This window comes from Pteropus medius, unplaced genomic scaffold (genome assembly GCF_902729225.1).
Source record: "Pteropus medius unplaced genomic scaffold, Ma_sr-lr_union100, whole genome shotgun sequence".
NCBI classification, from domain to species: domain Eukaryota; kingdom Metazoa; phylum Chordata; class Mammalia; order Chiroptera; family Pteropodidae; genus Pteropus; species Pteropus medius.
This window is the reverse complement of record NW_024340696.1, coordinates 26,985,730-27,009,798: the sequence shown is the minus strand read 5'-3', so window position 1 is coordinate 27,009,798 and position 24,069 is coordinate 26,985,730. Positions and strand designations below refer to the sequence as shown.

Genomic DNA, 24,069 nt, shown 5'->3' with positions numbered 1-24,069 from the left:
AGCTTTCACAGCAAAACTTGAGTGGGGGACTATTTCACATACTCCCACACACTCAGGGACAGTTCCTGTTTCTATCGAGCTGTCCATCTGTTTGTCCATCCATTCACACTGTCTTTTAATGAAGGTACAGCATAACTGCCAAAGAAATGTAAAAAGCATAAAGTTTATATTTATTGAGTTCAAAGCAGTGGTCCTATTGTAAACTAACCTTCAACGAGTTTAAAAAAAAGAATATTTAAAATGTCTTATAGAGGTGGTGTGGTACAAAACACAGTGCACGATATTTGGAAACTTGTGAATCTCAGGTTAAGATGCTTTACTTTTCTAAGCCTCAGTCTCCTTATGTATAAAGAGGGTTAATATAATATGTGATTATATTAACCCTCTAGGATTAATTTTTTTTATCTGAGATCACATAAGTGTCTAGCAACAAATCTGGCACACACGATTCTTTCTCCCTCTTAACCTATTCAATCTCTTTTTTAACTCACTGTTTCACTTCAATTAAAAATATTTTTAACCACATTTAAGTTTCAGAAGCCTTGATCTAAACTTTTCTCTAGACTTGGGTACCCTATCCATCTATCTGCCTAACTTAGAGTAACGTTCAAAATAGACCAATGTGGATAGATTATTACCTTATAAATTCAGTAGGTTCCAAGAGCTTACATATGTTGACGATTGTACTTATTTATATCAACTGACTTACCTGTGCCTACCCCACCCCCCAAAATATTTGATTTTCACGAGATTTAGTAGATTTCACATTTTTTTTCTCTTTTCTTGAAAAGGGATTTAGACTTTCATAACAGCTTCAACCAAGATCCTTTCTTGGCAAAGAAAGGTTGTACTTGAATGAATCAAACAATGACCTCAATGAAGGACAAATCAAATTTTATTTAAGTAGATTCATCAGCTCTTCTTTCCTATTTACTATCAGGTCCATCTCACTGCAGAAGCAGAGGCAAGGCTGGGGAGTGGCATTCTGCAACCAGAGCAAATGTGTATGAGCAGGGAGGGAGCCTGCTGTCCACTGGCATCCTGTTGTCCTCAGATGAGCAGGAGTTCACTTTGCTGCTTGTTGTGTCCAGGACTCTGTCCCCTCCCAATACACTCTCACTGGTCCCTATTCCTGGTATCTGTCCTATTATTATCTGTCAGGGTTGGGGGGTCTGCCTGTCAGTTGGAATTCAACACTCTTGCTCCTTATTCTACGGTGTCATAATCCTCATTTTTTTCAGGCCACTCTGTGTCCACTGGAGAACAAGTCTTGCCTACCAAGTTTGACCCTAGGGTAAAAAATATACTCTTTGTTATGAGGAAACTTCAAGGCCTGGGAGATTCGGTATAATTCATAGCCCTCCAAAAATCACTTGTATAAGCCCATATTCTAAAATGTTATTCCCTTTAATTTATAGTAAGATCACAACACTTTCTTTGCTTTGAATTGAAATGTAGAATTCTTTCCCCCTCTCATATAAGATGTGTTTCTATCCTATGGCTAGCCTGTTGCCAAAGCTTGGAGATGTGCACGTGTGTGTATTCAAGATTCACTCAGATGGCTTAATGAAGCCAAATGTCTGGTCCTATATTAATCTTCAGGAGTGCTGATTTTAATTTTGTGGTACGGAAGTAGGTCAAATAAACAGGCAAAAAGTAGACCTATACAAATGGCTTTAACTTATTAATCTATTACATCTTTGACAGTAATTTTAGGTTAAAATGGTCCAGAAGACAAAGTGCATAATTAATGATGAGCTAATGATTCTTTTAAGTCCCATAACAAAGAGTTCTCCCTTTGGTAATCATCTGTCTGGAGTTTTATTCACGCAAAAGTGGTGGTTACTTCTTGCTTCTGTCCCCTTCATTCCAGTACTGTTCAGTCTGCATTTCAGTGAGTCGGGAAATTGTACGCTGAAATGCAAAGATTTCCTCTTCTCCAGTAAACATGGAGAGTCTTTCTGCTGAGTCCTGGTGACCAAAAAACAAAACATAACAACACAAAATAATAACCCAGTACCAATTAAAACTGCCACAAATACAAATTTATAGAAATAACCACAGGTTTAAAAAAACTCTTTAGGTTTATGTGTTTAGATAATGTCCTATAAATTTTTAAATGTACAATGTCTTAAATCTAAGACATTGAGAATCAACTAGAGACTAGAGAATCAACTAATTTAAACCAATAATCAATAACTAGAACAAGTCCCCAAGGGGAAAACATTAGAATGATTAAAGCTAAAATGACATCCCCAAATCCAAATATGAAAAGTTTTGCTCAGAGAAAAGTTCTCTACAAAGTCTAAAGGAAGGACATCACAGACAGAAAAGGAATTCTTTCTCCAAAGGTGCATGACAGAAATAAGTAATAACAACAAAAAAAAACAGTAGTTCTGGCGAGTTAGGAAAAGGCTGTCACCCTCCTCTGCAGCTTCGTAGACTGGTTCCACTCCTGAGGACAAACCTCTGAAGAACCTTTCCCAAACTGGGTGACTGAGAAATCTCCTGGGGAGCCTGGAGATTGCGTGTGGAAGTTTACTTTGGTAAGATCTTGAGCTGCTGGGACACTTAAGCATCCCATCTAGGGTTCAGTTGGGGAACCCTCTGTGAGGCCAGTAAACAGCCTGGGACTAGGGATACCAACAAGGGCTCATGAGCACTAAATGGACATTGGATTTTTGTCTCTTCCTTTAGGAGTTTGCTATTACACTCTTTCAGAGAAAAGGTGTGGACTCCAAAGTCCACGTTCCCCACCAACCCACTGCAAATCATGCGGCCCTGCAGTCACAGGCCCTGATTTCTTCATATATTATTGGCCCAGAGTGCTGAACTTACTTTGCCTTCTATTTGAACCCTGATCTTAATATGGGGGAGGGATCTAAAAGCTAATGATTTAAAAAATTTTAGAAACTGAGATGATAAAGCTTCTCAAGTATATTCTTTTGAATTGTCAAAGAAATTATCTGGATGTAAGTACTGATCTTAGAGAAACCATTGCTTCAAAAGGTCTCAGCACGTGCATTTATTAGCAGCTCTTTATTTCTATATGTAAGTTTAAGTAATCATATTTTGAAAGTTTGCTTTTTAAAGAATTATTGGCCTCAATTTTCCAAACTCCTGAGAATGCATAATTTCTACTCAGGTCAATAAAGAACTCTTTCCTCATTCCAAATGGTTTTTTACCTCTGGGGTTGGAAGAATGAGGCTCCCCTCATTTTAGGGGTGAACATTTATAGATAATTGAAACTTCTTGACTAATATTTCTTTTTTAGTGGAAGGTATTGGGGTAACATTAGTCAATAACATCATAAATTTCAGGTGCACAACTTTATAATACAATCTCTGTATATTCTGCTGTGTGCGCACCACCTGAAGTCTAGTCTCCTTCCATCAACACAGTCGACTCCCTTTACCCTCTTCATCCTTCCCCCACCTCCCTTCTCCTCTGGTAACCACCATTCTGTTGTCTGTATCTATGAATTTGTATGTTTCATTTGTTCATTCGTTGCTTTTTGTTTTATATCCCACATAAGAGTGAAATCATATGGTTCTTGTCCTTTTCCATCTAACTTATTTCATTTAGCATAATATGCTCGAGATCTATCCATGGTTGTTGCAAATGGCAATATTTCATCTTTCATGGCTGAGTAGTATTCCATTGTATATATGTACCACATCTTCTTTATTTGATCATCTGTCGAAGGACACAGAGGTTGTTTCCATGTCTTGGCTATTATGAATAATGCTGCAGCAATGAACATAGGGGTACATATATCTTTATGAATAAATGTTTTCAAATTTTTCAGGTAGATACTCAGAAGAGGAATTGCTGGGTCATATGGCAGTTCTATTATTAATTTTTTGAGGAACTTCCATACTGTTTTCCATAGTAGTTGCACCAATTTACATTCCCAACAGCGGTGTGCAAGGGTTCCCTTTTCTCCATATCATCTCTGACACTTATTATCTCTTGTCTTATTGATAACAGCCATTCTAAAAGTTGTGAGGTGGTATCTCATTGTGGTTTTGATTTGCATTTCCCTCATAACTAGTGATGTTGAGTATCTTTTCATCTGTTAGCCATCTGTATGTCTTCCTTGAAAAATTGTCTATTCAGGCACTCCGCCCATTTTTTAATAAAATTGTCTGTATTTTTGTTGTTAAGTTGTATGAATTATTGGATATTTTGGATATTAGCCCCTTATTAGAGGTATCATTTGCAAATATCTTATATCAGTAGGTTGCCTTTTTTGCTGTGTAGAAGCTTTTTAGTTTGATACAGTCTAATTCATTTAATTTTTTCTTTTACTTCTCTTGCCTTTGGTGTCAAGTTCACAAAACCCCTCTAAGACCAAGGTCCATAAGTTTAGTGCCTATGTTTTCTTCTATACATTTTATCGTTTCAGGTCTTATTTCAAGTCTTTAATCCATTTTGAGTTAATTTTTGTATAGGGTATCAGATAACATTAACTAAAATTTCAATTGTCTACAGTTGAGAAATAGACCCTGTAATGCTTATTTACGTTTATACAGAAGGAAATGCAAAGTCATTTCTGGTTGGCCTGAAGTGAATCACCGGACCCCAAGCACCACGAGAACTGGGCCAGCATTGGTTGGTTCCCTACAGAGTATCCCCAGAACCTGGCACCAAAGGTACTCCATAAATGTTTACGGAATGGGGGTTGGGATTTCTTTTTAAGCCAAGGGACTTGCTAGGCATTCCATGGTCCAGGCAGAGCCAGCCCACATGCTTAGACACTATATCGGGTACTCTACAAATCCAGCAGACATGAAGAAGAATATCCAGAAAAGGTAGCATGGTGTAGCAGAATAAGCTCTGGCCTGCCTTTAGTCAGCAGTGTGACCATGTGCCTATTAGTCCACCAATCTTGACTTTGTTTTTGTCACAAGCAAAAATAATCACTAAGATTCTCTCCATTCTAAGACTGTAATTCTCTATATTTAGTGATCTTGAGAGAAAGTCTGCTATACTGGCTTTAGAAGAAAGCAGCAAATCAATGGTTAAATATATACTGCATTCCTTCTTCAAAATGTAGCCATGTATCAAACCAAAAACAATTAAGCTGTTTTATAATAATAAAAAAAAAAGATTATGTTAATATCACCTACCTGGCTCAGCCCCAAATCATCCATCAGTATTCTGCTTTGCTCCAACTCACTGTCATGATGTTGATGCAAAAATAAGCTTGATAAAGGAGTCGATGCAGAGCAAATTATGCGCACCTGAAACAGAAGAAAATGAGTAAGTGGTGTCAGTCCTTACACTTCACAAGTTGAAGGTAAAAACAAATCTCTCACAAAATAAAACTCTGCTTGTCATAACAGGAAGCTTAGATTTTTGCTTTTAAAATGTCCATATTTTGTCTAATCGTTTGTATCTTTTTAAAGAGATATTTTTAAACTGCATAGTACTTTTCAAAATATTTTCACACAGCTTATACTACCCTGTGAAGTAGGGTGCAAAGGTTTTATTGGGTAACTTCAGGCCTGGAAAGGTCTTGGCTTGTAATGCCAGCTCAGCTCTTCCAGTTCAAAGTTCAACGGTCTGACCATGACCCCCAAAGATGACATTTATACCTAGCTGTTTGGAGCCTGTCTCTGTGTGCATAGAAGATGCTCCCCAGACTCACTGTAAAGAGGTTACCATTTTGCTGGACAGGTAAGTTCAGGGCATGGCTACTAGAATTACACCCTAAGTTTCCAGAACCTACATTTATATCAGCATCATGCTAAGACATTCTTCAAAAAGACTAAATTTTACTTAAAATTTCTTGACTACATACGTGTTTGAGTGAATGTGCATATGTGATCATATACTGAAAAGAACTTTTATAGCTTTATAAATTTTACATCTACTAGTATAAATATAAAACATACTCTTCTTTTTGTTTAAAGAGTCCTGAATTTGTTTCCAAGATTCAAAGTTATCCTTTTAAAATCATTATTTAAATAAATATTTCAATATTTTTAAATAATGTATTTAATGTACTTTGGGATTAGCTTTTCCATTTCCAAATGGCCTCTACCTTCTCTTATAAATTCTTTTAATCACAAATGACAATTTTTTCCATTGAAAATACCCTAATTTCACAAATTTCCATGAATATATTTTCAGAATAATATCTGCTTAAAGCTCCCAATTTCTGAAATAATTTCGAGTACTCTTTTAAAAGAGAGATTAAATTATAAATATGTGATTTAGTTCGAGCAAACGTTAGGAGAACGGTTTTGGTGTTCTATCATATTGCCAGATAAATCTTTTTTCCTCACTAAGAAGTGAAACTGCCATGGTGAGGTAAGACTAGGGGGTGGGGACCATAAGCTTTCTTTAAGGTATTCCTAGATGAAAGATTTAAAAAAAAAAAAAAAAGAGTGGATCGATCCTATACTCTAAGAACTACCTACGAATGCCCCTCTACCACTCTCTTCTTAAAGCGTTAGCCCTCTAAAAACAGGGTGCCACCTCCAAGCTCACTCCCTCTATTTCAGACCCCATGTGATCACTTTGAAGCAGACTCTCAGGAGTGACCCAGGAGAACACCCTAGCTCTGGTGTTCTCAGCTTCCCACCTGTCCTGACTCCCTGACCACATGTCCCCGGGTCCATGGGAGTGCACAGCAGATTTTGAGGTCACTCACTAAGGCAGGCTCCCCGCAGCACTGCACCAGAGCCATGCTGGCTGCCCTTCAGGCTCAGGCCTGTCACACAGCCTTTGCTGCAAACTACCCTCCCTGGCGACCCCTTTTCACTCTGCACTGGAGTTCAGTCACCACTTCTCAGCATTTTAAGAAGCACTTGAGGAGCTTGTGAACATGCAGGTTTTAGGCCCCATCCCAGGTCCTCATCTGCCAGATGGGGTGGGCTCTGGAATCCGGATCTTAAAGCCCAGGTATTCTGAAGCAGGTGGTCCTCGGCAGGACTACCCAGCCCGGAAGGTAAGTCTGCTCTTCCCCCAGTCTGTCACAGCACCATACTCCTCTCTCTCCTTCCAGGAGATCATCCCACAGTGGTGACTTTACATTTAGTTCTGCGGACATTTGATTGTTTCTCTGACACTATGAAGACAGGCATGACATCTGGCTTTGTCTGGCATTGAATTTCTAGCATTTAGCACTGTGCTCTGCAATGATAAAGGTTGTTAAATGAATGAAAAAATGAAACATTAAAGTCTCCCCTCTCCCTACCAGCAGATTCTGGTACTTTCCTTCTCCCTCTAAAGTCCTTTTAGTTTTAGAATCACTCCTCTATTTCTGTACAAGAAATAGGGAGAAAAATTGTATCCAACAGTAAAATAATATTTAAATTAATTCTAATTTGAAGTTGCACTTATACTTTTACCATAAATATATATGTACAGATATGTACTATTAATAGTGGCTAACATTCATTGAAAGCTTACTATATGCCACTAGATAAAAATTCTAAGTGTTTACATCTCATTTAATCCTCACAAGTATGAGGTAAGTACCACTGTTACCCACTTTATCTACAGAATGGAATCGAATCTCAAGAGGTTAAGCTGATCCTCAAGGTAGACAGCTGGCCGTCATGCCCACATCTTAACCACTAGGCAATACTGCCTCTGACGGACAATGGCTTAGAAATTCATGCTAAAACATATAGATCGACAACAACAACAACAACAACAACAACAACAACAAGATATGCTAGTTACTGGGGCTTCTGGGTTATAGGGAGAGAGAGCTCCAACACTGAGGAGGGTTCTATAGTCATTCATTCATTTGTTCATTCATTATTTTATCCAATTATTTATTCATGAAACAAAGATTTATTGAGCACTCAGTCTAGGTAGGGCATTGTGTTGTAATTCGTCATAGAAAAAGCACATGGATATGTCTAGTTGAATGATAAAATCATTAATATAGCAGAGAGTCTTACGATGGGAGTTTTACTACACCACCACTACTAATAGTACTTACACAGCACTCGGCTTATGCCAAGCATTGTTGCAAATGCTTTACATGAATTAGCTTATTTTGTCCTCACAATTCTCTGAAGTCAAAAATATTATTACCCCGATTTACAAATGAGAAAACTGAGGCACATGGAAGAGAACTAAGTGGTAGGCCAGGATTCTCGCCCAGGCAGTCTGGGTCCACAGTCTAAATTGTTGAGTTTTGAGAAAATGCACTATATCCTTACCTTGAAATCATAAAAGTTATCAATGAGAGTTATGAATCTTCGAGCTTGAGTCCTTTTTGCCAGCGTAAATTGTGGAATGTTTCTCAAAAATATTGTATCAAAAATTTTTGATAGTTCCAAATAGTCACTGGCTCCAAGCGGCTGTAATTAAAATGAAATAAAGAATAGAAAATTAAAACAAGCCAATTCTGGTTGCCCTGGGATTAGTTTCATTTGAAAACACCTCTTTTTCTTGTCACGGTGTGGCCCAGGTGGTAGCTTTGACCAAATGGGACAGTGTTTTCAGAATGGGATAAAACGGTATGTACTACACTGTAATCACAGCACAAAAAGGGGCTAAAAAGGAAGACAAGAGTACCTTGGGGAGTAAAAGAATATCTCCAGCTACCTTAGTTGGTCCCCCGTCCTAAATCTGGTCTTTATATAAATAAAGTTTTATTTATATAACTTTAAACATGTCCTAACAAATCCTTCCCAGGACTCAACTGCAAACTGGCACTGATATTAAAAGGAGCTACCTTATAATGACATGCCGAATATTATGTCCCCATTTTGAAATAAAGACTGTGCTTCAGTGTGAAAATCAGAAAATATTTTTCATGTAACTTAAGGTACAATTATTCCAGTGCAATGTAGTAAAAATTGCTAACCTCAATAGGAGATATGATGTGTGTGTGGGGGGGAGGTGGGGGGCAGGGGAGTTTATGATCAGAAGTAGACTGAGGCCTCAAGTATAATTTGGGGTAGGATGCTACCTCTTGATCTGAGGTGCGTATGGCACTCAAAGTTCACCAAATTATTCACAAAGGTGCCACCTACAGATATAAAGCACTTGTTCCTGAAACATGAATGTAACTCAGGAAAATCATGAAAACTTTCTGCAAACACATTCTCTGGGGTTAGGAACATTCCCAGGAAATGTTACCTCTCCTCGTTGTGAGTCGTGTGTGGACGGCTATACCTGTGAGCAGGAACCATGAGCAGGAGTCAGGGGAGCATTTCCGGCCCTGCTAGAGTGTGGAGGAGACCAGAGGCTGAGTGGGCCAGAAGCTACTCTGAGGTACCTCTGAAATCTCCTGGATCACCACAACCCGTATCCCTGGGACATAGGCACTGAACCTCCTCAATTTCTGGCACAATCCATCGACACTTCTCCCTGTTCAAAAATGTCCCACTCACTTGCATTAAAACTTCTTTCAGAAATTTAGACATGACTATTTTCCTGAGAGGGCTGGGGAATTGTGAGGAGGTAGAGAGTCATTCTCACCTTAGAACCCATTCACTTAAGCCCATCACTATCCTAACCACCAGCGAAATCAATTACACTCAGGAAAGAAGACTTCTCATGACCATGTGAGAATAAGAGTAAATATGAGAGTTAAGCGCTGGAGAACTGGTCCTCTCAAGAGAGACCAGTTCTAAGGAGAAGGCAGGAATTTATAGAGACCTAGGGCATAAAACGAGAGAGAGAGAGAGAGAGAGAGAGAGAGAGAGAGAGAGAGAGAGAGAGAGAGAGAGAGAGAGAGAGGGGGAGGGAGAGGTTTGTTTGTTTGAACTTTGCATCTCTTAAAAGGAAATCTTGCGGTCAACCTAATACGGACCAGGAAAGTGTGTTAATAGAGTAGCTAGGGGCAAGGACTCTAGACTGCCTGGGTTCGAATCCTCAGTCTCTTATCTACTAACTGTGTGCCTTTGGCAAGTTATGTAATCTCTCTGTTCCTTAGTTTTTCCATCTGTAAAATGGGAATTTGATTCCTATCTCATAGGACAGTGAGGATTAAACAAAATTATACATGTAAAGCATTTAGCACAGTGCCTGGGGCATACATTAGCAATCGAACCATTTTGACTGCTTTTAATTTTTACTGTTTTGAGCTTAAATAATTAGGCTCAATACAAATGAGTTGAGGATATAAAGAAGTGTCATTCTTAATAGGACCAGCTCCTTTTGCTCAGCCACCAACTACATCCAAAACCCTAAATCAGCCTTTGTGCATTTCCCTGTCCTCAGAGTCACAGCCAGGACCAGATGAGACTGTGGAATCTCCTTGCAATGAAAACAATTCCCATAATGGGGAGGGTGAAAGCAAGGTATAGTATCTTCATGCAAAATGGGTAACTCATAGAGTAAGATTCTCATGCTCTGAGGGTGACTCACACTACTTTTTTGAGAAGAGTTAGAATTTAGTGTCTCATCTTTTGTAAATAAGAAAGTATATGTAAAAAAATGTAAAACCTCATCTTAGGTATGCAGTTATGTATAATTAAGCTCACTCTTTATGCACGGATGTGATTTCTATCAGTATAACTACATGCCCAAGGAAAATCATTATCAGAAGTGCACTGAAGTACCTAGGGCAACTGAAAAATCAGAATTTTGCCCACTCAGCAATTTTTACAAATTATATACCTTTGTCAGTAGATTCTGCATTTGCCATTACATTAGCAAATATCCCTTTCCTTCATATTCCTAAAACAATTATGTACTCATTCACGTAAAGAAAACTAAGCTTAATATAGTTATCTCCTTTAAAAATGATAGTCACTGGGGAGAATGGAGAGTTATTGTTTAACAGATACAGAGTTTTAATTTGGGATAATGAAAAAGTTCTATAGATGGATAGTGATGATGGTTGCACAACAATGTGAATGTACTTAATAATGCCACTTAAAAATTCTTAAAATAGTAAATTTTATTTTACGTATTATGCTACCACAATAAAAAAAAAATAGTCATTAAAACAAAGAAAGGTTATTAGTTGCCAAAGAAATCCCAATTTAGGCCATGGAGAGAGAGCAATGTTATTTTTTTTTTCTTTAAAAATATGAGAAAGGAAATTAGCTCTACTAAAATTAAGATTAATGTAAAATATTTTTTTAAAACTTAAGTAAATATTTAAAGAGTATATTTTCTTTACTGGCTTTGATGTAGAAGTGTTCAAGAAGTGACACTCAAACTTTCAGAATTCAATTTGGTGGCAGATAAGGATTTCTTATTCATCAGAAACACTATTTTTCATTAATTAAATAAGTTAAACAGTTGTGGGTAAAAATATGGTAGAGGCTTTGGTCTGTCACTTCTGGTTATGTGACCTTGAGCAGGTCTCTCAGAACTTCATTTCCCCCATTACAGGACCTGTCTGACAGGTTTGTCCCAAGGATTCAATGAATTGACTACATATAAAATCTTACAACTGTGGCTGCCACATAGTAAGTGCTCAAAATGTTAGTTATTAAGTTACAGAGTTCATGTGAGAAGTAAATGAAATGATATGTGCCTAGTACACTATTTGGCATACAACAGTTAATAAATAGTAGCTATTCTTTTATTAACTATTAAACCTTTTCCTAAGTTCATAAAGCCAAGCAGGCTAAATAAGAAAACAGTTCAACAGATCCCAATCTGCCTCTCCCTTTCCACTCAGGAGGTAAAAGCCAATCAATCCCTTTGGTTCTTCCTGCTGTCCACCAAAATATCTGCCCTCCTAGCACCTCAGACCTCCATGAAATCATAGAGATGACAAAAATAGCTTCCGCCTTAGGCCCTCTCCCTTCCACAAGTCTCTTGGGAATACCATTAGTACCGCTTATGGAGGGGAAAGCCCTAGGCCCACATAATGAACAGCCCCCTAACCCAGTACATGACACACAGAAAGTACTTAATATTTATCGAATGAAGTAGTGAGTGAATGTATGAATAAAACACAACATAGCCCGAGAAGTAGGTCTACTCCTTCGTTTAAACCCATTTGTCTTAAAAATAATTGAAACACCTACGAAAAAAAAATCCCACTCTTTCTTAGTTGGCCCAAATTCCCCACTCCCAAGGCAAGCCTTTATTGTAATATCCTGGTAGAAATATGTAGGAAAATGTCTAGAAAGATATAAACCAAAATGTTAACAGTTGTTTGTTTCTTTGTCTCCACCCTGTGAACTTGTGTTAAACAGCAAAAACAATAATCTTTTTTTTGGAGGTCATTCCTATAATGGGCATCTTATCATTATCGGCTCATCTGAGTGAGATCATAGTATCTGTTTTAACAAGGATATTTTTTCCCCTGTTTTCTTATTGTTTAGAAGTAGAATTTTTTTTTTTCCAGGAATGTTTAAAATATATATATAATGTAAGCTGAACATATATTTTCTTCTTTAAGTCTGACAAAAGAATTTGAGGTTAAATCTGATTTCACTTTAGGTGTTGCAACACCTAGACTAGCCTGCTGGAGGAAAAAATATAAGGACGGCCAGTTGTTTAAGCTAAGAAAGCATCCTGGGCCAGTCTACAGCCAGCTGGCTTCCCAAAATGGATGAGTGAGCCCACTCAAGATCAGCAAAGCTGACTGCAGATGCATAAGTGGGCCTGAAAGAGATTTTAAAAAGTCTCACCTGATCTGTAGACAAAAGCAATAATAAATGCTTCCCCACTCCCGCCTTGGTAACTGAAGTAAGAGTTAATTAACTGCTTATTTTTTTTAAGATGCTAGATTTTGGGGATAATGCATTACACGGCAATAACTGAAACACTATAGTTGCTATAGAGAGATTTATTAGAAAAAGCCCATATTTTAGATGCTAATAGCAAATCCAGAACATGTAGAAAAATATGATCTAGGTTTTATAACAAGATATTGGTTTCATATAATTGATAAATATATATAAACACATATGTTGTCATTTATTTTATGTTTGTTTATTTTTGTAATCAATTTTGGAATCTTTATGGTGTAGCATAAAACTAGCCCCCAAAATAAAACTTATGATTTATTATATACAAGAAAAAAAAAGAAGCCAGAAAATTATGTGTCATTCTTATAGAAAGCAAGAAGAGCAAGTTGGCATGGAAAAAAAAAAATTGGGTGAGACAAGAATTAACAGCTATAAAACTAAAAGTATAAGAGCATTCCAACAAAAAATAGATGAACAATTTTAATAGATAATTCATGGAACAACAAAAAAGATGTATAGAAGCTAATAAACAAATGAAATGTAGTCAAGGTTGGTAGTAACCAAAGAAAGACAAAATAAAAATAATATAATTTTTCATATAGAAATTTTGCAAGGAAAAATAAAATATACCTCTTAATAACTGACAAGCATGTAATGAGATGTCCCTTGCTGCTGGAAGAGTAAATTAGTTCGGTTGTTCCAGAAAAAAATGTGTCAGATTGTATTAAGAGCCCTAAAAGTAGTCATTAACTTAACCCAACAATTCCACTTCCAGAAATCAATCTATAAGAAACGATCAGGAATTCAACCAAAGACTATACACAAGGACTATTTATGTGAACCACAAAGCAACTTTAAAACTTAACAACAGAGGAATGGTTCAATAAACTATGGCACATTGATATAATGGAATAATACAGTGCCAACAAATGATGTTTATGAAAAAATTTTATGACGTAGAAGCACACTTATAATAAAAAGCTAAAAAAAGCATACTGCGAAATTATAATTGTATTAAGGTTTCTGTTTTTCTCAAAATATGTACATAGGAAAAAGGCTAAGTAAATATATTTAAAATGCTAACAACTGTTATCTCTAAAGAGTCTAAGTGATAAACTCAGAGGTATTTTTACGATCATCTTTATTTTTTAGATTTTTCTATACTTTCTGAAGGGAAGAGAAACAAAAACATATTATGACAAAAAAGTAAAAACAGAATGATGTTGTAGTGAAACAATGTTGAAGATCTTTACCAGTTCCAAATGAAATAAACTCTTTGTTTTTGGTTTTTGGCTATTTAGCCCCCTGTACCTTCCCTAATAATAATGAAGATTGAATGAGTAAAATATTCAACATAAATGCTTATACTAAAGAGCTTGAGAAGTCACAAATCTGCTTAAATTTGCAGTTGCCACCCTCACTCCAGTGTACAAGACTGTGAGCCCCAGAGGTCAGTATTCTCTTATTCACTTCAGTGTCCCTAGCACATAGCACAGACCAGGGAACAGAGATTGGTGATTAATTAATATGCTATCACCAAGTCTTCCTCAAAATCAATTATAACTACTGAATGCTTAATAAATACAACATATTGTGTTAAATCCTACAAGAACTTTGCAAAGCACAGAAAAGGCATATTTCTCCATTCTTTTGACCTAACATACCACTAAATTGCATGCACATGATATCTATGGCAGTTGCAAATATTTATACTTTTCTTTTTCATTAGTTGATCCTCCATGCAAGTAAACCATAGCATAAGACACTTTTTGAAACCATAATTAGTATTGTGAATTCATGCATTGTGTCCTATGAATAATTAAAGCATATGATTATTTTTGAGTACTAAATGGCACTTCAGTTAGTAGCATCCTTGAGTGTGTTATTCTAGCTCAAAATTCAAGTAGCATTATCTAATGCAGATTTCTCTTATGATAGATAATGATGACATTCTCCATCTTTCTACCTGAGCAATTAAAAAGTTTAATAGTCTTTGATGTGGCTGGTTATCTGAATAATTTTCTAAACAGGAACAATTAAAATCCACTTATTCGATGGTTTGTGCATTCTCAACTATTGTTTGAAACTCTTTGTTTCTGTGGAAACCTGATGAAAACTTAGAGAACTTTAAATCTATAATGAGTTTGCAAAGAGCATTTGTTTTCCTTAATTACCGAGAGTATACAGCTGGAATATACATAGCACAGTTTCGCTAACAAACTTTTAGGAACAAAGAGCTTGCCTGCTGTCTTCTTTCCCCTGTGTGAGGAGCGGCACAGCTGTCTGCCACAGTTTGACCCTGGTGCCAGGAGTGGGGATTCTCAGTGCCACACCGATGCGACACGCATGAGCATTACCACCAGGATGCCTTCTGCCCTGCAACGAGCGGTTGATCCACTTCAGCACACACGAATGAGCTGTCAGCTTGAATGTCTTTTTTTCTCTGCCTGGCTAATACTTGTTCTGCCACCATTATTTCAGCTCAAGTAGGACAATTATTATTTCAAGCACTGTCGAGATTATACTGTCCTAAGGGTTACCCTTTATCTGTATAGACTCCTCTTTATAAATTCCTTGTAGTGATACCCTGATAGCTCCTCATTAAACAAGTATGCACGGCATCTTGCTTTGTTTACACAGAAATGACAATACCTCTTATCTTAAAGAGAAGTACCTTTTAATAGAAAAAAATGCTTGAATGGAATTAGGATGAATATGTCCTTTTCAAAACAAACTAAAAATATGTCAGTTGATGTTGTAACAACTTACATGCACCAAATTAAATAAAGATAATAATTTTAAAAAACAGAGCACTGAAATGTATATATTTGTAAAGAATTTCCCAAGATTGGTCATATAGCATCTTAATATGAGAAGTCTCATTAATATGAAGTCTATAACCCCCACCTGGAAATATCACCATTCCAGAAAATACTACCAAGTCTTACACATTCTACTTCTGAAAGTATTCCTTGGTGTGCTGGGGAAAAGTTTTACCACTTGACTTACATACTCTCAATGGCAGGAGGCTAGTTCTACCCAAATCTACTAGATCCTTGCTAAACTCTCTATGCCTCTGTGGCTGAATAACAATGGTTAATATAGTACTCTTTGGAGGGGGGGAAGTGGGAGGGGGGAAGTGGGAGGCGGGAGGTCATAGTTTTGTTGTAACAGTGAATTTGTAGAAACAATGACTCAACAAAAAAAAATCGACATGGCAAACCAGGGACAATTGCCCCCGTTCTCTAACCCCACTCGACTAGCTTTGTGTACGTAATAGATCTCCAAATTCTGCAGACCGTAGAATTGATAACTGTCTCAAAACATGAGCCACATCAAACCAGATCTATTGAGTGCTTACTATGTTAAAAGCACTGTGCTGGGTTTATTCCCAGGAATACTTCCAGTTCATTCAGGAAGTGAAACATCCCAACAATTGGCATTAAAAACATTTCACTCACAGCCTATGGCATAGAAAACCAAAATGAAAAATATGAAATAGGTTAAAAACACAACATTAGAAGAATATGAAGAATTAGGAAATCATTATCATTAGTATCATCATTATTATAAATAAGCATCACTGAGTGTAAGCATTAATACAACTCCAAGGCAATGATAAAAACTGCGAAAGAATCTCCATGAGATGGTAAAAATTAGTGGAATTGGTTATACTAGCCACCTGGGATTGAGTAAACCAGACTATAATTTGTTAAACAATTAGTTCCATCTTCCTAGGATAGAGCATCCAATTATTTAATAAATATCTAAGATTTGAAGGGAGTCAAGAACTGCTCTTTTTGGAAATAAGAGAAACTCGGTTCAACCATACCAACAGAAACAATAACAAACAGTGAATAAGTATAGTTCAGAGGCCACCACTCAGAAAAGACTCCAAATACTTCTGGAATCAGAAAGTCCTGCCTAGTTTCTTTATTTAGACTAAGTTTTCAATTTAATTATAGAGTGAAGTTTAGTCAGACAGCAGCCTAAAGTCAATGAAAAAGAAGACTGCTTCTGTGGTTTGTAAGGCTCAGAAAAACGGGCCTTCATAGCCTCTCGCACAATTATTGGCTAACCACCTGCTGGAATTTAGTCTCACCTGGCTAGACCTTCCTGCTAGTTTCACAGTGTCTAAAGTTTCTGAACTAAGGTAGTGAGAGATTTAGGCTTTAGACGTTACAAGAAGCCATGGGGACACTTTGGATTGCTAGGTTTAGTTTCTCATGGTTCCCTTGGTAAAATCGGTTTAGCTTCAAGCCAATCCTAAGCAAATCAGGTTCTGGAGCAATGGTAACAAGACAAGTGAGCTGAACAGTGCATTATACTGAGCATTCAGCCAAAGAGAACACATATTCTTCATCTCCAGGAATGCAGACAGCATGACATTTTTCAAAAACATGCCATATACAAATGTATATATGTGTATAATTATTTCATTGGTTAGTTTCTTTAAGGAATTTTTGGTTGAAAGGTATTTAGTTTAATGTGATCCTCTAATGTTAATTAACCATACGTAATTGACTCTTTAAAATAATGGAGAATGAGGGAAATTTATTTCAGCTGCACGAACAGCTAGTTCTTTGAAATGACTAATCTAGATATTAGCAATCCAACAACTGGAGGAAAAAAAAAACATTGGCAGGGGGAAAAAATAGCCCAACTGTTGTTAGAATTATTTAACAAAGTCAATTTATTAAAATAATGCAATAACAATCCTCTTCTAGTTTCCCATTGGGAAGGGGATTTTCTTAGCCAGTTCAAAACAAATGGACATTTAAACATTATTATAAATGCCTCAGACATTGTGATATCTCATTGTACAGATTACAGAAAGTAATAAATGTATGTGGCCAAGGTTAAAATATGTTTCCGTCCTTTTTATTTTCCACTTTGAATATGATGATGTTAATAAGATTATATGTGGTCATGATGAAATAATTAGTAACAACATGATTCTACAAAAATCACTAAAACCAGTAACTGAGACTAGCAATTGTCATTAACATGATCCTGAGTATCTCCTCGGTAGAGGGCAGTATTTACTACATCTGTGGGAGGAAAGACTGAAAGATGTGTCTGGCTTTGAGATTCATCCATATGAAATTTTAAAGATTACCCACGTGGTACAAGTTCTAGATCCTTTGCTACTGGTCCTACATGTACATTTGAAATGAAAGGTCAATCTGATTATCTTTGGAAATCAGAGCTAAGCAGCATGAAAAGTGACATTTATAACACTAAAAAAAGAAAGACTTTAGAATAGCAAAGAACTTACTTTAAATATGAGAATAATGACTTTTGAACATGTTAAAGTCTTACAAGTCCAGAAGTTTTGTTATTTTTGTTTTGCTTTGCCTGTGAGAGTTTATAGGGGACAAATGGAATCCTCTTAGATATTTGAAAAGCTTAATCGGAATTGGAAAATAAGTGGACATCAAAGAGTTATTATTTTCCCTCCTACTCTTTGCTTTCTAAGTCATGGGTGAAATACTGGGTGAAAAATGCTAATTCATATCCTAAAGATATTAAAAAGTGAATTGCAGCAAGGTCGAGTGCCTCTCTCTGCTGCTAGATAAACAAAGGGCCAAACCCTCCGAACTGAATGAGACAAACAGAATTCTTCACTCCATCTTCTTGCCAAAAAGATGACTTTGAATTATCTGCTGCTCAACTTTTATTAAAAGATTCTATATTCATGAAAGGACTGAATGTGAGTCTATCCAATTTCTAAATATTTAAAACCACATCTCTGGATCAAGCCAAATAATAAGGAGAAAGCTTACTTGTAAAGCACTTTTTTGACCTTGAAAGCACTAGTTTGTACTTTGTCATTATACTAACTTGTATATAAAAATTTGTACAATACAAACTTACATTGGCAGCAGGGATAGTGCTGAGAAAACTGTCTTCTGGCACCTTTTGGAAGTCCCTTTATGAAAGGCCCAATGGTCAGAAAAATCACTTCTTCTGATTAAGTTCTTTGCTTCTATCATCTAAAGAGGGGAATATCTTTTCCCCGCTTTGGCTGAGAGGAGGCTGAGAGTTGATTTAATTGTTCAATTTTAAGGATTTTGTAGAAGTTTATGACATGGATTTATGTACACTAACTTTTCCTGTCTTTCTACTTAACTATTCTATATTTTCCACTTACCCTCATTTAAAAAAATTAATTCTATTTGTGTGTCTATCTGTGAGTCTGTATATGCATACGTTTGTGTATATACACATATAGAGTACTTTTTGGAATCAAGTAAGGTATAAATAAATACTAAAATGCTAAAATTATTCTTTTTCTATTTCTTTTTAAGCTTACTTTGTTACTTAGTTTGCTTTAGATAAAAAGGAGGCAAAAAAGAAACAAGGAAATAAAATGTCAGTAAGAACTTGATACTCAATAGTAGCGCCTCTTATTAATTTATTAGTTCACAAGTGCGCACTGAGCATCCATCAGTTGCACAGTACTAAATGCAGAGAGTGAAATTCTTAGAGAAGGTAGATTTTCCATGAAGAGGGAATTTGTCCAGTGTAGGGAAGTAGAAAATCCATTTCATGAACATGGACTTGAATGGAATTTGGTGTGAAGGAAGGAGACTGAAGCATCATTGGCTTTAACAAAGCAGTAAAGGGAGAGATTATGAAATGTATTACAAAGGCTGCAGTGGTCCAGAATGATGTGACTATTTAACAAATTGGATTTATATTAGGATATGATGGAAATACAGAAAGTTCAGGAAAGATGACAATATCAAAAGGTATGCAACATTATTTATAACAGCCAAGACATGGAAATAGCCTAAGTGTACACTGATGAATGAATGGATAAAGAAGTTGTGAGATATATCTATATCTATATCTATATAGATAGATAAATAAGATATAATAGAATATTATCCAGCCATAAAAAAGGAAATCCTTCCATCATCTGTGACCACATGGATGAACTTTGAAGGTACTATGCTGAGTGAAGTAAGATAGCAAGACAAATACTGTGGAACTCGCTTATATGTGAAGTTTAAAAACAAAAAACACCAAACTCATAGAAAAAGAGATCATATTTGTGGTTACCAGAGGCAGGGGGTTGGAGAGGGGGAATTAGAGGATGGTAGTCAAAATATATTAATTTCCACCTATAAGATAAATAAGTACTGGGAATGTAATTACAACATGATAACAATTAATACCGCTAGACATATAGGAAAGTTAAGAGAGTAACTCCTAAGAGTTCTCATCACAAGGAGAAAATTTTTTTCTTTTTGTTGTATTTATATAAGATGATGCATGTAAATAAACCTATTGTGATCATTTCGCAATATATATAAATGAAACCATCATGCTATATACACTTTAAACCTTAAATAAAAAATACAAAAAATGGGTATACAAGATAATTTCTAATTCTCTATGTAAATGTGAATAATTTACAGTTTACAGTTTTTCATATGTGTAAAGGCTGAAAAGCAGAAAGAGGTTATCAAGAGCAGCAGCTTGATAGACACACCTATTAAGACAAGGTAACATCCAAAACCCAAGATGTACCGATCTAGTAAATTATTTCCATTTAAAGAATTCTTCAATAAAATGGTGGGAAATTTTTATTGTTTCTATTGTACCTTTGATTCAACTACACTGGGACCTTGGCTTTGTCTCTTTCCACTGATTCCTGTGATAAGATTTTCCAACCTCACCTCATCTCTTCCTTTTTTGATGTCATTTCAGGTGATTTCATTGATTCCTTTAGACTCCAAATCTAACACATCTCTCTATAAGTGACTGCCAGATCTATATCTCCAGTCCTGGATTTCCAATCTTCAGTCCTAGGTTGTTTGTAAGCTCTCTTCTCGTACCTCAGGTATTTCTCTTAAGGGTCTTGCCATTCCTCTGCCTTTGGTGGCTCGTCCTTTGCCCTGAGACCTTTCTATATCCAATCTTATAGATTTCTCTCATACTCATCTTGTTCTTTCCAATCCATCATGTATACCTGGTTTAGGAGTTAATTAGGAGCTGAAATCCAGTTCATGCTGTTTTCCAAGCCATGGTCCCTAGTGAGAAATAGCACCCATCAGGGGAAGAGGCACCCTTGTTCCATAATTTGCTCACTCAGGCTCCATGCCCATCTTGAGCAGTTTCATCTAATGCACACAAAGGCTCTATATATGGTAGCAACAGTGCCAATCTTTAGATCTTTGCCAGACTATCCAATACAAATCAGTTAAAAAAAAAATAATGATGTTAGTTTTAAGCCAATGAAGGATCTAATCTAAACTCCATCACCTGATATACCAGACCCCTGGCACTGACTTCAACCCATATATCCTGAATGAGCACACACCTTCCTCCTACATATAATTTAAGTTCCAGACATCACTCTTAAATTCTCTGGAAAGAGAATTCTAGATTTTCAGGGGGTTTCCTTTCAGTGCTTTAAAACTGTGGTTGCACTGTTTTCAGGTCTCCATTGCTTCTGATGAGAAGTTAGTCTCATTAATCATATTGTTGTTACCCTGGCTGCTTTGAAATTTTCTTTATGTCTGGTTTTCAGCACTTTGACCGATGTGCCTAGGAGTGATTTGTTTTGTGTCTACTAGGGGTTTGTTGGGCTACTGAAATCTGTAAATTTTACAGCTTTTATTAAATTTGAAAAAAAATTGTCATTATTTCTTTAAAAAAAAGTCTGTCTCATTCTCTTTCTCCTTTCCTCCTGGGACCCCCAGGTGGACTTTTGATAGAGTTTCTTACGTCACTTGGCTTTTTGTTTTTTCTTTTAATCAATCAGTCTCTCTCTCTCTCTCTCTCTCTCTCTCTCTCTCTCTCTCTCTCTCTCTCTCTTTTTAAGACTGCATAATTTCTATTGCTCTATCTTCAAGTTCTCTGACTCTCCTGTCATCTGAAGTCTGTTATGAAGTACATACAGTGAACTTTAAAATTTTTAGGTCTAGAATTTTTAACTTTTAGTCTTAGAATTTCCATTTGGTTCTTCTGTTTTGTAGTTTTTATTTCTCTGCTAAGATTTCCTATTTGTTTGTACGTTATCAGTATATTATCCTTTAAAACTCTTAATATAGATATAAAAGCTATTTTAAAATCATTACTTCTAATTTCAACTTCTGTATCATTTCATGATTAGTTTCTGTTGATTACCTTTCTTCTTTAAAATTAAGGGTTGGATTTTCCTGTGTCTGCATAAATCTAGGAATTTTGGATTGCATTCTGGATATTGTAAATAATATTATGTGGAAACGTGAGAACTTTTATATTCTACCAAAGTATATTGATTTTTTGTTGTTGCTATTATAGCAGGTAATAATTTGGCTAGTCTCAAACCTTAAACTCTCTCTTCTCTGTGATGGGCAGGAACTGAAATCTCTCATCAGTTTTTTAAGCCCTCACTGTGCATGCATAGTGCACAAGTCAGCCCAAGATTTGGGCAGAGTTTCTATTAAGAATGGTGGGCTCTTCTTCTGTGGTTCTCTCCTTTTCGTGATTTCTCCTCTTATTTTCCAGCTGCTATAGTCACTCCCCTCTGACTCCTCAAGCCAGTAATAGTACAGGTTTCAAGTGAGATAGATGTCCCATATGAGGCTAACTGTGAACTGCTCTCGGTGGGGAAAATACTATAAAAATGAGAAATTCATCAAGGTCAATCTTTTCTTCCAAGTGTTGACTGCCCTCCACTTTTCCCTTGCTTTTGGTTATTCAACAGTGCCTTCCAGAAAGTTTTTAGATTTTGTCCAGAGTCACAGTTGTGATCTATAGGTGGGTTGGTCAAATAGGAGCTACTCTGTCATTAATGGAAGTAGAACCCTCCTGAGTCTTTGCTTCTCTCAATATACTGTAATTTCCTACCTCTTGAGTTTTTCATAAAAACATAAAGCCTCAGAGGAAGAAGAGATCATGATACCTTATTCTTAGGAACAACCAAACAGCCACCCCACACACTCTCTCCTACTTCCCCCACACCACCAGAATCTCCAGCACTCCAGCCTTCAAGACCTAGTTCTCTTTGATTATTTGCATCTGGTCATACTGATTCTGTAGTGTTAATTATAATCTGCCTTATATTCTATATATTATATATTATATTCTTATATTCTATAATGCTAATTACAATATACCTTATTATCTATGTACTTACCGATCACATTTTCTTCTCTAAATTAAGACTGTGAGTGTGGAGACTGATTCTTATTCATCTTGGTACCCACTACAACACCTAGAACCATGCCAGCCTGCCATTAAGTTCTCAGTAATACCTGTTGAATGATTAGGGAGAAGTACCATAAAATATAAAAGAGTAGGGCTTTCTCTGTTATCTTGCTTAAAAGGTAACAAATATATAGCATGTTGCTTTATTTAATCAAGTTTCCTTCCTGAAAGGTGGGCATTTCCAAGAGGAGATATTATCTGCTGACCCACTGGAACATGCTAGTGAAAGTCACAACCTTTCCTGGTGTGTATTGCCCCATTAATCTTCCTAAAACATTACTTCATATACCATGTTCTTGCCCAAAACCTAAAATGACTCTCTGTGGATCACAGTAAAAAGGTCCATATTCCTCTGCCTGGTTTTTATGGAGCATCTATCTGAGATTTTTATTCTTATTTCCCTTTTCTCTCCAACATGCACTCTGCTCTCATTAGGCAAGTATCTTCTGTTCTTCCTGAAACATGCAGATCATGGTTGAAATACCTCCACTCTGCTCATCTAAATTTTACTCACCTTTCAAGGTCAAGATCGATTTCCTCCTTAAATCTCATGTCTCTTCAGCATCTTGCCAATCTTTACTACCCTTATTTTTAATTCTTGATGTACTCATAATATGTACTAAACTAATGAGCATAGCTCTTTCAAATACTGTTATAGCTAAAGGGAATGACAGGAATTTGCTGATCACATCATATATTTCACAGATGAGGTACTTAGACCCAGAGAGGTGAAGTGACCTGCCTAAGGCCACTCAGCTACATAGTATCTGAGTAAGGATTAGAATTCATATTTCTTGACTCAGTTGGGCCTCTTTTCACTCTATTACACTTTCTGGCATTTGGTTCGTGCTATTTCCTTTACTACATTGTAAACTCTTTGAAAGAAACTTCTTACACTTCCTTTACATTCTTTATAACATAGTGACAGACAGATACGGAAGCACTGATCACTAAATCAATGTAACATATATTCCATTCGTTAACAATAAAAGATAAAAGCATTAAGTAAAATTTGACCCTAAAATACATGGAAATCTATAATTTCTTGATGTTGTAGCTCATTTCTAGTTTTTTTCTCAAAATCTTTTGCCTGACTCAATAATATCTTCAAGTTATTTTAAGAAACAAAAATAGTATAAGCTAACAATCGTCAAACATTTTCTTGTCATATATGTCTCAAAGTAATAATATACCTGAGTATATCTTATTTAATATTCTAATTAGATACTA

At 36.3% G+C, this 24,069-nt stretch overlaps 1 protein-coding gene across 5 annotated transcripts in view; it reads right to left on the bottom strand.

Moving 5' to 3' along the window:
- Nucleotides 1-877: 877 nt before the first annotated feature.
- AFG1L (AFG1 like ATPase) overlaps nt 878-24,069 on the bottom strand; it is a 169,864-nt gene continuing 146,672 nt past the window's right edge. For 4 of the 5 annotated variants that reach the window (XM_039869898.1, XM_039869910.1, XM_039869899.1 and 1 more), the window contains 3 exons: nt 8,188-8,328; nt 5,134-5,247; nt 878-1,971 (listed from right to left, as the gene is read on the bottom strand). In XM_039869898.1, the coding sequence (XP_039725832.1) occupies nt 1,843-1,971; nt 5,134-5,247; nt 8,188-8,328 (384 nt within the window). In that variant the 3' untranslated portion in view covers nt 878-1,842. Of the gene's footprint in view, nt 1,972-5,133; nt 5,248-8,187; nt 8,329-14,875; nt 15,010-24,069 lie in introns of all 5 variants that reach the window. The other variant, XR_005654315.1, reaches the window with a different exon arrangement.